The sequence below is a fragment of the Phyllobates terribilis genome, unplaced genomic scaffold, assembly GCF_046119375.1.
Source record: "Phyllobates terribilis strain yellow unplaced genomic scaffold, ASM4611937v1 Scaffold_11__3_contigs__length_659146591, whole genome shotgun sequence".
Taxonomy (NCBI): Eukaryota; Metazoa; Chordata; class Amphibia; order Anura; family Dendrobatidae; genus Phyllobates; species Phyllobates terribilis.
Window position 1 is genome coordinate 580165236 of NW_027362771.1, and position 13930 is coordinate 580179165.

General features: G+C 46.5%; 1 protein-coding gene across 4 annotated transcripts in view; it reads right to left on the minus strand.

The window, feature by feature from the left end:
• Positions 1 to 13930, minus strand: part of LOC141166962 (potassium channel subfamily T member 2-like) — a 285657-nt gene that overhangs the window by 9943 nt on the left and 261784 nt on the right. For 3 of the 4 annotated variants that reach the window (XM_073654202.1, XM_073654204.1, XM_073654203.1), the window contains 3 exons: positions 12739 to 12822; positions 11721 to 11849; positions 1138 to 1447 (listed from right to left, as the gene is read on the minus strand). In XM_073654202.1, the coding sequence (XP_073510303.1) occupies positions 1138 to 1447; positions 11721 to 11849; positions 12739 to 12822 (523 nt within the window). Of the gene's footprint in view, positions 1 to 1137; positions 1448 to 11720; positions 11850 to 12738; positions 12823 to 13930 lie in introns of those variants that run through there. The other variant, XR_012251369.1, reaches the window with a different exon arrangement.

The following is a 13930-nucleotide window of genomic DNA, read 5'->3' on the forward strand; positions in this document are numbered from 1 at the left end:
CTGTCACCCTGTGGTGGAAGGGGCAGACTCCATGTCACGTAGCTCCTCCCTCCTGACTGTCTCCCTGTGGTGGAAGGGGCAGACTCCATGTCACGTAGCTCCTCCCTTCTGACTATCACCCTGTGGTGGGAGGGGCAGACTCCATGTCACGTAGCTCCTCCCTCCTGACTGTCTCCCTGTGGTGGAAGGGGCAGACTCCATGTCACGTAGCTCCTCCCTTCTGACTATCACCCTGTGGTGGGAGGGGCAGACTCCATGTCACATAGCTCCTCCTTCCTGTCTGTGTCACCCTGTGGTGGGAGCGGCAGACTCCATGTCACATAGCTCCTCCTTCCTGTCTGTGTCACCCTGTGGTGGGAGCGGCAGACTCCATGTCACATAGCTCCTCCTTCCTGTCTGTGTCACCCTGTGGTGGGAGGGGCAGACTCCATGTCACATAGCTCCTCCCTTCTGACTATCACCCTGTGGTGGGAGGGGCAGACTCCATGTCACATAGCTCCTCCTTCCTGTCTGTGTCACCCTGTGGTGGGAGCGGCAGACTCCATGTCACATAGCTCCTCCCTGTCTGTGTCACCCTGTGGTGGGAGGGGCAGACTCCATGTCACATAGCTCCTCCCTTCTGACTATCACCCTGTGGTGGGAGGGGCAGACTCCATGTCACATAGCTCCTCCTTCCTGTCTGTGTCACCCTGTGGTGGGAGGGGCAGACTCCATGTCACATAGCTCCTCCCTTCTGACTATCACCCTGTGGTGGGAGGGGCAGACTCCATGTCACACAGCTCCGCCCTCCTGACTGTTACTCTGTGGTGGGAGAGGCAGACTCCATGTCACATAGCTCCTCCCTCCTGACTGTATCACCCTGTAGTGGGGGGAATAGTCTCCATGTCACACAGCTCCTCCCTCCTGACTGTCACCCTGTGATGGGAGCAGACCCCATGTCACATAGCTCCTCCCCCTGACTGTATCACCCTGTAGTGGGGGGAGCAGACTCCATGTGAAATAGCTCCTCCCTCCTGACTATCACTCTGAAGGGTGTAGTCTCTGTGTAACATAGCTCCTCCCCCGCTGTAGATCAGGCTCTGGTGGGGACACATGGTCCTCTATTTTCATCACAAGTAGACAATCTGGGTGACATACTGTACTCCGCAGTTGAGAGACCCAGATGTTTCATTCTGGTCTTCACCAGAGCATTGAGTTCCTGCCGTTCTGACCGTCGGTACAGACTCATTCTCTGTTGGCTAATCCTTTCTGACGCCGACTTCCCAGGTTGCCTGGCTCCTTTACGAGACAGTCTCCGAGCCCACTGCATGCTCTTCCTGCGCAGTAATGGATGCTCGGACTGGTCGCTGGATGTAGAGTTGCGATGTGGCCCACGGCTTTGGATGGTGTCTCCCCAGCGGCTTTCTCTTGTGTCTTCATAGTCTTCCACACTGATAGAGACCTGTGACTAGAAGGACAAGCAAGAGGGACATGGTATCAAAATGGTCATTACTTAGCTACACAGTCGGACCAGGTGCACTGGCAAGCCAACATGTGCCACCATGCGGGCTTCAGCCATATCCGGCCAGCAGGAGGCAGAAACAGAGTGAAAAAGTGGCATACGGAAAAGGGACAAAATAAAGCGCTTATATGATCAGTATACTCTGCTTCCTCTGGTCTATGTCAGCATATGGTGGTAGAATTAAATCAGCACGTAGGGGCAATACACTGACAATCCATATGAGATTCATCTGGCTGCTGTGTTCTCTATCCGGGCACTCTGTGTATCATAAAGCAAAGGACAGCAGTATAACAGCATTAAATATGAGCCATATGTGTATTACGTATCTGTAGAATGGTGGCTCTGTTTCATTTGACCACTGTGTGGGACTATTTACCTCAGCACTGTGTGGGACTATTTACCTCAGCACTGTGTGGGACTATTTACCTCAGCACTGTGTGGGACTATTTACCTCAGCACTGTGTGGGACTATTTACCTCAGCACTGTATGAGACTATTTACCTCAGCACTATATGGGACTATTTACCTCAGCACTGTATGGGACTATTTACCTCAGCACTGTATGGGACTACACTGGCGACCAAAAGTTTTGCTTTTTTTTTAAAGTGTGATTCCTTCTATCTGGTTGTTGCCATTTTCCTGGTGATTTTAGTAAACCGGAAGCAAATGGCTGTCAGCTATAAGGACGAAAATTGTGTTTGACGTTGTTTTACCCCTTTATGTGTTCGTTTTCATCATTACTGGACCAAATGTTTTGCATATTTTGTCATGGGTAGTCGAATTTTGCCTAAATTTTTTTTTTGTATGTGTGTGTTTTTAGGTTAAAACATGGCAAAGGCAAAGTCAAATTCATCACCAGATGTCAGGAAGCTTAATATTCTGAGAATGAGGACAGGCAAAAACCAAAAAGAGGTAGCTATGGGATTGAGCTGTTCTCAGAGTCAAGTGTCACGTATATTAAAGAAAGAAAAAGAAGGTTGTGGAACAGCTGACAAACCTAGAAGTGGGCGACCTCGGAAAACTTCCTCCAGAGTTGATCACATTATTAAGAAAAAGTCAGTATCTTCTAATGTCCATAAAAGTGCTGTACAGATTTCACACGAAATCAAGGAAGAATATGGGGTCAAAGTGAGTCGCCAAACTGTGGTGCGACGGCTAAGAGCAGTAGGGTTGAATGCACAAGTTCCAGCCAAGAAGCCTTTCATCTTTGCAAAGAACCGGAAGGTCCGACTTGAAGTTGCCAAAGAACGCAGCCAATGGAAAGAGACAGATTGGTCTAAGGTGCTGTGGTCGGATAAATCCAAGTTCAATCTGTTTGGTAGTGATGGCAAGCACTATATATACCGCCCAATTGGAAAACGTAATGATGTAAGGTACCACACACCTACAGTGAAACATGGTGGAGGTAATATCATGGTTCGGGGCTGTTTTTCTGCATCTGCCATTGGCCCTCGGCATAGAATTGATGGAAATATGAATGCTACCATGTACAAGGATATACTGGAGAAAGTAATACTACCACATGGTAAAACCAAAGTAGGCAGGGGATGGAGATTCGAACAAGAGAATGATCCTAAACATACATCCAATTTAGTCAAAAATTGGTTAAAAAAGAAAAATGTTCGCCTACTGCAATGACCAAGCCAATCACCTGATTTACACCCTATAGAGCACCTTTGGGATGAGTTAGGGTGACGAGTTGGGGCCCATACCCATAGCAATAAAGATGAAGTGTTTGCAGATTTGAAAATGGAATGGAGGAAGATCCCTCGAGATGTCTTGTATACCGGACTGGCTTCAATGCCTCGTCGGTGCGGTGCAGTAATTACAGCAAGAGGTTATGCTACAAAATACTAAGTTATGGCATTGTAATCAATGAATTACCCTACTCTCTCTGTTGTCATCAATAAATAGTATACGCAAAACTTTTGATCATCAGTTTTCTTTAATTAAATGACCATGCCTGTATTCAAAAGCATTGTGGGTAAAATTATGGTCTTGTATGATGACAACTTCATGCACTTTCAATTCATAATCAGGAAAATGGCATCAACTTTTGGTCGCCAATGTATGTAACTGGCACTACTCATCTGTACATTACACAATTTATCTGAGCTCTGCATGACACTAACTGGAGACTGTGGCACTACTCATCTGTACACTGTGCGTCATTATTTATCTGGGCACCTGCATTATCTTAGCACTTTGTGACCCTGCACGGTGCTGCACTGTGACGGATGCCCGCTGCTGCACTGTGACCCTGCCCGGCGCTGCACTGTGACCCTGCCCGACACTGCACTGTGACCCGGCCTGCTGCTGCACTGTGACCATGCCCAGCGCTGCATTGTGACCCTGCCCGACACTGCACTGTGACCCGGCCTGCTGCTGCACTGTGACCATGCCCAGCGCTGCACTGTGACCCTGCCCAGCACTGCACTGTGACCCTGCCCAGCACTGCACTGTGACCCTGCCCGGCGCTGCACTGTGACCCTGCCCAGCACTGCACTGTGACCCTGCCCGGCGCTGCACTGTGACCCTGCCCGACACTGCACTGTGACCCGGCCTGCTGCTGCACTGTGACCATGCCCGGCGCTGCACTGTGACCCTGCCCGACACTGCACTGTGACCCGGCCTGCTGCTGCACTGTGACCATGCCCAGCGCTGCACTGTGACCCTGCCCAGCACTGCACTGTGACCCTGCCCAGCGCTGCACTGTGACCCTGCCCAGCGCTGCACTGTGACCATGCCCAGCGCTGCACTGTGACCCTGCCTGCTGCTGCACTGTGACCCTGCCCGACACTGCACTGTGACCCGGCCTGCTGCTGCACTGTGACCCTGCCCAGCACTGCACTGTGACCCTGCCCAGCGCTGCACTGTGACCCGGCCCGCTGCTGCACTGTGACCATGCCCAGCGCTGCACTGTGACCCGGCCCGCTGCTGCACTGTGACCCTGCCCGCTGCTGCACTATGACCCTGTCCGCTGCTGCACTATGACCCTGTCCGCTGCTGCACTGTAGAGTAGTAATAAGGTAACACCAGCTCACCTGAGCAATGACGTCCTGAAGCAGAGGTGCGATGAACCATTCGCAGTAGTTCCACAGCATAAAGAGAAAGGATTACCAGCTTCATAAATAGATCAAAAAATAGGTTTCTTTATTGTGAAAAAAGCTCTTAAAAACAGATTCCATAGTCACATAGTGTAGCCAGGGCAACGCGTTCTTTGTCAAGACTGGCTTGCAAATGGCATACCCATGGTATATAAACCATTGTTCACCAATCACATACAAAATGGAAGTCACATGATGCATACATTAGCATACAAAAATATAAAACCAATTTACTGAGTATATGCATAGTAAAAACAATCACATGACAAAGAAGAAATCACATATACATAGAAAAGTTACTCGCTGTAATGGAACAGCAGTTCCCTCCGTAAATTTAGTCCATTCGGTTGGCAAGTGTTCAGATGATACATCCAAAATGCTTCTCGATCAAGCAGGCGTCTCCTATTATCACCGCCCCGAGGATCAAAGGTAAGTTTTTCAATCCCAAAGACCTGAAATGAGGATGTCTCTCTATTATGCTGCTCAATAAAATGTCAGGAGGCGCAAGAAATGTTCTGATTAGTGACATTAAAAATATCAGAAAGATGTTCTGCCACTCGCTGTTTTAGTTTTCTTATGGTGCATCCCACATATAACAGATCGCAGCTGGCACATCTTATGATGTAAACCACATAATTACTGCTGCAATTCAGACAGCTTTTTATATTGTGTTTCACTGGAATCAGCATTAGTGAAGTTTTTAGTGATTTTTACATAGCGACAAATGCCGCATCTGGTGCAACCACACTTGTAAAACCCTTTACAATTAAGCCAGGTATACCGTTTTTTGTAGATTATTTGGGCGACTAGATGCCAATAGCCCCCCTATTGTTTGAGCTTTTTTTGCCACCACCAAAAACTCCAGAATCAAGAATTTTAGATAATACAGTATCCTCATATAAAATAGGAAGATGTTTCAGTATTATATTTTTAATCAGTTGAAATTGTGAACTATATCTAAAGGAAATAACATTTCGATTTTTATGTGCTGTAATATCATTGCGATTAATCCTTGTCCTAGACAGATCAATCAGATCCAGTCTATTTTTACTGTCCACAATTTTTTCTGCTCTCTTTAGAGACCAATCCGGATAACCCCTAGATTTCAATGTATTTTTACACCTGATGAATTCTTCATCCAATTTATTTGCATTGTTACAGTTGCGTTTGATTCTTGTCAGTTCCCCCACAGGTATAGCTTTTATAGTATGGCGCGGATGTCCGCTTTTGGCATGTAGAATGGTATTCCCAGATATGGGTCTGGAAAATGTGGAGGTAGTGATGGAACCGTCAAGAATCTCCAATTTTAGATCAAGAAATGATATACACTTAGAATCAAAGGTGTAAGTGAAAGAAAGATTGAATTCATTGTTATTTAAATACTTGATAAACTCCGGTATGGCAGACACATCCCCACGCCAGATAAAGATCAAATCATCTATGTATCTGCCATACCAGAAAACATCACGAGCCCATGGATTGGCGAAGGTGTACAATGCAACATATTCCCAATGGGACATTACCATATTTGCTAGCGATGGAGAATAGCTAGATCCCATGGATACTCCTCTACATTGGAGATAAAATTCCTGATTGTACATAAAAAAATTATTAGTCATAAGATATTGTGTACAAGACAAAAGATAATTAATTAAGTCCAAAGTATAATTATTATATCTATTAAGATGGAAATCCAATGCTTGCAGAGCGACATCATATGGTATACTTGTGTACAAAGACACTACATGACACCCCAACCATGTATATCCCTCCTGCCATGTGATATTTGTTAATTGGTCCAGAACGTCTCTTGAATCTTTGAGAAATCCTGCAGATCTCTGCACAAGCGGTTGACATAATGTATCCATCCAATTACCAAGATGCTCTGGAACAGAATTAATATTAGAGATGATTGGCCTCATTGGGGGGGGATTGATGCCCTTGTGTGTCTTGGGTAGACCATATAAAAGTGGTAGCATGGGATGCTCAACAATGAGAAAGTCTTTTTGTTTAGCTGTAATAACCCCTAAAACAAAACCTTCGTTTATTATAGCATGGGTTGTTGTTTTGTAATCTGTGGAGGGATTTGATGGAATTTTTGTGTAAGTAGTTGTATCAGACAAAAGCTCCAACATTTGGTTGTGATCCATGTCTGCATCCATAACTACTACTAGTCCGCCTTTATCTGACATCTTAATAATGACATCCTCCATCCGTTTTAGTTCCTGTAATTCCTTCATATGTTTTTTGTTCAAATTACTTTTTGAGCTGTTATTTTCCACCTTCATATGGAAATTTTTTAGTTCACGTTGAATAATTTCCTGAAATTCATCCATTGCTCCCGTTCTCGATTGTATAGGATAAAAATGGATGGTCCGGAATGGAAAAAAACTCTGCTGAATTGATGCTAGGTTGTGAGGAGCGATTTTCCTTTTCCAAATCTTGAAGGTGTAGTAATGCTGATTGTTCCTGAAAATTTAAAGTCCGAAATTCATTAGTTATTTTGTCATGATCTATATTGTTAGGTGCAGATTCAGTCTCATCAAAAAAATGTCTTTTTACCGTCAGGTTTCTTACAAATTTATTGCCATCTTTCAAGGTCCCAAAGAGATCAAATTTTTTATCAGGTGCAAAATTCAGTCCATAGGATAGAACTTGTATTTGTTCACTTGTGAGCTGGTGTTTGGATAAGTTCAGGACATTCTTTGTAGGGGATGAATCCCATGTTCCTTTCTGTAGCGAGTTGTCATTCTTGAGGTGCTTGGAATGTTTCCGTCCACCTCGTTTGCGTTTCTTCTGCGTTTTTTTATATTCTGGTAATAGTAAAAATCCTTAGTTAAGTGACTGGAATCTGAGTCATTGGTGTTACTATCCGATATATCTGGATCGGATGAACTGAAACTGACATGTGATTTCTGTGGAGTTTTTTTATCATTATAGGAAGGTGTACGTTTTAGTATTGATCTGGGTGTGTGGACTTTTTCCCACCTTCTCCATTCATACGCCTGATCCAGCTGGTAGTCATTATTATCTCTGATGAATTTAGATTTTTTTTCTCGAAGTAATAACTTCTTCTAACTTCGAGACATTGACATATATGTTTTGCATTTTGTTCTTATAAATAGTTTTATCAAAACGCTCTTTGAGTGAATTTTTAAGGGATTCAATGTCAGTGTTTAATTTTGACAGTTTTAATTCTTCCTCCGCAATAATCAGTTTGATCAGCACTATAGAACAGTCTGAAAGTGCTTGGTTCCACTTGTTGACAAAAGCAGGGGAATAAACTCTGGTTGGTACTTTTTTTTAAACGAAGTCCTCTAGGTATCATGTTTTTAGAAACATAATTTTCGAGAGTTTTGTGATCCCACCATATTTTTGTTTCACTCATAATTAATTTTTCTATGTCATGAAATTCATCAGATGATTTTGTTGGTAAACTACTGCTGGAATTTGTGTCCAATGAAAATACCTCCACTGCTTTGCGAGCTCTATTTTCATTTAAATCAGTCATATTTGGACTATTACAAGACGTCTTTGTGCAGAAAGAAAAAAAAAAATTCATCAAGTATTTAAATAACAATGAATTCAATCTTTCTTTCACTTACACCTTTGATTCTAAGTGTATATCATTTCTTGATCTAAAATTGGAGATTCTTGACGGTTCCATCACTACCTCCACATTTTCCAGACCCATATCTGGGAATACTATTCTACATGCCAAAAGCGGACATCCGCGCCATACTATAAAAGCTATACCTGTGGGGGAACTGACAAGAATCAAACGTAACTGTAACAATGCAAATAAATTGGATGAAGAATTCATCAGGTGTAAAAATACATTGAAATCTAGGGGTTATCCGGATTGGTCTCTAAAGAGAGCAGAAAAAATTGTGGACAGTAAAAATAGACTGGATCTGATTGATCTGTCTAGGACAAGGATTAATCGCAATGATATTACAGCACATAAAAATCGAAATGTTATTTCCTTTAGATATAGTTCACAATTTCAACTGATTAAAAATATAATACTGAAACCTCTTCCTATTTTATATGAGGATACTGTATTATCTAAAATTCTTGATTCTGGAGTTTTGGTGGTGGCAAAAAAAGCTCAAACAATAGGGGGGCTATTGGCATCTAGTCGCCCAAATAATCTACAAAAAACGGTATACCTGCTTAATTGTAAAGGGTTTTACAAGTGTGGTTGCACCAGATGCGGCATTTGTCGCTATGTAAAAATCACTAAAAACTTCACTAATGCTGATTCTAGTGAAACACAATATAAAAAGCTGTCTGAATTGCAGCAGTAATTATGTGGTTTACATCATAAGATGTGCCAGCTGCGATCTGTTATATGTGGGATGCACCATAAGAAAACTAAAACAGCGAGTGGCAGAACATCTTTCTGATATTTTTAATGTCACTAATCAGAACATTTCTTGCGCCTCCAGACATTTTATTGAGCAGCATAATAGAGAGACATCCTCATTTCAGGTCTTTGGGATTGAAAAACTTACCTTTGATCCTCGGGGCGGTGATAATAGGAGACGCCCACTCGATCGAGAAGCATTTTGGATGTATCATCTGAACACTTGCCAACCAAATGGACTAAATTTACAGAGGGAACTGCTGTTCCATTACAGCGAGTAACTTTTCTATGTATATGTGATTTCTTCTTTGTCATGTGATTGTTTTTACTATGCATATACTCAGTAAATTGGTTTTATATTTCTGTATGCTAATGTATGCATCATGTGACTTCCATTTTGTATATGATTGGTGAACAATGGTTTATATACCATGGGTATGCCATTTGCAAGCCAGTCTTGACAAAGAACGCGTTGCCCTGGCTACACTATGTGACTATGGAATCTGTTTTTAAGAGCTTTTTTCACAATAAAGAAACCTATTTTTTGAACTATTCATGAAGCTGGTAATCCTTTCTCTTTATGCTGTGCTGCTGCACTGTGACCCTGCCCGCTGCCTCACTGTGACCCTGCCCGCTGCCTCACTGTGACCCTGCCCGCTGCCTCACTGTGACCCTGCCCGCTGCCTCACTGTGACCCTGCCCGCTGCTGCACTGTGACCGGTACCCGCTGCTGCACTGTGACCCTGCCCGCTGCTGCACTGTGACCCTGCCCGGCGCTGCACTGTGACCCTGCCCGGCGCTGCACTGTGACCCTGCCCACTGCTGCACTGTGACAGATGCCCGCAGCTGCACTGTGACAGATGCCCACTGCTGCACTGTGACCCTGCCCGCTGCTGCACTGTGACCCTGCCCGCTGCTGCACTGTGACCCTGCCCGCTGCTGCACTGTGAGGATGCCCGCTGCTGCACTGTGACCCTGTCTGGCGCTGCACTGTGACCCTGCCTGCCGCTGCACTGTGACCCTGCCCGGTGCTGCACTGTGACGGATGCCCGGTGCTGCACTGTGACTGGTGCCCAGTGCTGCACTGTGACCCTGCCCAGCGCTGCACTGTGACCGGTGCCCGGTGCTGCACTGTGACCCTGCTCGATGCTGCACTGTGACCCTGCCCGGTGCTGCACTGTGACCCTGCCCGGTGCTGCACTGTGTCCCTGCCCGCTGCTGCACTGTGACCCTGTATGGCGCTGCACTGTGACCCTGCCCGGCGCTGCACTGTGACCGGTGCCCGGTGCTGCACTGTGACCCTGCTCGATGCTGCACTGTGACCCTGCCCTGTGCTGCACTGTGTCCCTGCCCGCTGCTGCACTGTGACCCTGTATGGCGCTGCACTGTGACCCTGCCCGGCGCTGCACTGTGACAGATGCCCAGTGCTGCACTGTGACCCTGCCCGGCGCTGCACTGTGACCGGTGCTGCACTGTGACCCTGCTCGGTGCTGCACTGTGACCGGTGCCCGTTGCTGCACAGTGACCCTGCCCGGTGCTGCACAGTGACCCTGCCCGCTGCTGCACTGTGACCCTGCCCGATGCTGCACTGTGACGGATGCCCGATGCTGCACTGTGACCGGTGCCCGGTGCTGCACTGTGACCCTGCCCGGCGCTGCACTGTGACCCTGCCCGGCGCTGCACTGTGACGGATGCCCGGTGCTGCACTGTGACGGGTGCCTGGTGCTGCACTGTGACAGATGGCCGGTGTTGCACTGTCACCCTGCCCGGTGCTGCACTGTGACCGGTGCTGCACTGTGACCCTGCCGGGCGCTGCACTGTGACCCTGCCCGGCGCTGCACTGTGACAGATGCCCGGCGCTGCACTGTGACTGGTGCTGCACTGTGATGGGTGCCCGGCGCTGCACTGTGACCCTGCTTGGCGCTGCACTGTGACGGATTCCCGGCACTGCACTGTGACCCTGTCTGGTGCTGCACTTGTGACCCTGCCCGGTGCTGCACTGTGACCCTGCCTGGTAGTGCACTGTGACCCTGCCTGGTGCTGCACTGTGACCCTGCCCGCTGCTGCACTGTGACCCTGTCTGGTGCTGCACTGTGACCCTGCCCGGTACTGCACTGTGACTGGTGCCCGCTGCTGCACTGTGACCTTGTCCGGCGCTGCACTGTGACGGATACCCGGCGCTGCACTGTGACCCTGCCTGGCGCTGTAGTGTGACGGATACCCGGCGCTGTACTGTGCCATGCGCCCGATGTTGCACTGTCTCCATGGTCAATGCTGACTGGTACTGGATTGTGATCGTGCCCAGCGCTGCACTGTGACCCTGCCCGGCGCTGCACTGTGATGGATACCCGGCGCTGCACTGTGACGGGTGCCCGGTGTTGCACTGTCTCCATGGCCAATGCTGACTGGTACTGGATTGTGATCGTGCCCGGCGCTGCACTGTGACCCTGCCCGGCGCTGCACTGTGATGGATACCCGGCGCTGTACTGTGACGGGTGCCCGGTGGTTCACTGTCTCCATGGCCAATGCTGACTGGTACTGGATTGTGATCGTGCCTGGTGCTGCACTGGGACTATAACTGATCCTGCAGCTCAGCCCTCACTTATAGGCATCACTGCACCCTCATCATTCTGATTATCACTGTCCTGTTGTCAGTTCTTTATGTGTTTTCCCATTTTTGACCAAGGACTGCACACAAAAAAACGCACTAAGAAAATGCAAAGCGGCGCGAGGCGCGGTGTACCTCTGAAGTCGGCAACACTTGCGTCTCTGTACGGAAAATTCCAATGGGTATGTCACCGGTAGTGGAGCAGAGCTTCTGATACAGGCGACCATAACATCGGATCCACAGGTCTTCTTCTGTAACTCGCAGCTGTGGAGGAACCAGAAAACGTTACAACGCCCAATTTCACCACCAGGGGGCAGAGTAACACAAAATATAAATATGTTCTTATCACACAAGGGGTGATATGACGGGTGGGCGGAGGATAGCCTCCATCAATCACTCATCCTACAGGGTATACGAGGTGCTCCACTCAGCACATGCACCTATATACGTACAGAATGTGCATATATTTATTATTGCATGGATTTTTCCTTTTTGCACATGATGGATTATCATAAACCTTTGACTTTTGATTATAAAGCTCATTTACATATCAGAGTCTCGCCTGAATACTGGGATTCTGGATGTGATTGCTCAGGGAATCGGCAGAACATGATGTGCCCAGGGCATGGAAGATGGCGGAAAATAAGAAATCATGAGAGGCACAAGACGAACTCGGCCCCAGATCATCAGGCAGATGCTGCTCCCTTTCTAGTTTATCTTCTATGTAACATCAATGTGGTCCCCCCGGCAGGAAGCACGCAGGGGTCCTAATAGCTAAGTCCTTGAGTCGTCCTCCATTGCAAAATATTCTGTTCAGAGATCTGCGCCTTTCCTAGGATTGTGAAGGGCAAACATATACGTAGTACTACAAGTACAGCACGAGACCCTGGGGACCACCGACATGTTCTGTGGGGCCCATAACTATCAGGACCAAAAAGTTCCTAAAGTTCTTGTAGGTGGCACTAAAAGCGGGCAGGCAATGTAACGAGGTCACTATGCCCCTGCCAGAGTGCGGATCCTAAAGGTCAAACTCAAAGCGATCAGTCAGTTACCCCCTATTTTATGAACAACCCCTTTAATAAAAATGAAGCCAATATAAATGGATTGAACCTTAGTCACATCCAGAGCTGCAAAGATAGGGGAGGAAACTTACAGCACAGAGGAAACCAGAGCCGGGCATCGAATCCAAACCGAGCAAGAGGCGCGTGATAGAGATCATGTAATCCTTCACAAACGACTGCAGGAGAAACAGGGATCAGGAATACACCGACGTGTCCAATACACAGGTACATAGAGTAATAGGGGGAGATATAGGGGGGATATATGGAGGAATAGGAGGATATATAGGGAGGATATAAGGAGTAATAGGAGGAGATATAGGGAGGATATATGGAGTAATAGGAGGAGATATAGGGAGGATATATGGAGTAATAGGAGGAGATATAGGGAGGATATATGGAGTAATAGGAGGAGATATAGGAGGATATATGGAGTAATAGGAGGAGATATAGGGGAGGATATATGGAGTAATAGGAGGAGATATAGGGGGGATATATGGAGTAATAGGAGGAGATATAGGGGAGGATATATGGAGTAATAGGAGGAGATATAGGGAGGATATATGGAGTAATAGGAGGAGATATAGGAAGGATATATAGAGTAATAGGAGGAGATATAGGGGGATATATGGAGTAATAGGAGGACATATAGGGAGGATATATGGAGTAATAGGAGGAGATATAGGGAGGATATATGGAGTAACAGAAGAGATATAGGGAGGATAGATGGAGTAAGAGGAGGACAGGATAGGGAGGATAGTATGGAGTAAGAGAAGGAGATATAGGGAGGATATATGGAGTAATAGGTGGAGATATAGGGGAGGATATATGGGATAATAGGAGGAGATATAGGGAGGATATATGGAAATAGGAGGAGATATAGGGGAGGATATATGGAGTAAGAGGAGGAGATATAGGGGGGATATATTGGAGTAATAGGAGGAGATATAGGAGGAGATATGGAGTATAGGAGGAGATATAGGGAGGATATATGGAGTAATAGGAGGAGATATAGGGTAGGAGATATAAGGGAGTATAGGAGGGGATATATGGAGTAATAGGAGGAGATATAGTGGATGATATATGGAGTAATAGGAGGAGATATTGGGAGGTGATATATGGAGTAAGGAGGAGAGATAGGATGGATATATGGAGTAATAGGAGGGATATAGGGGATATATGGAGAATAGGAGGGAGATAGTGGGAGGATATATGGTGTATTAGGAGGAGATATAGGGGTGGAGATATGGAGTAATTGGAGGAGAGAATAGGGAGATAGATGGAGTA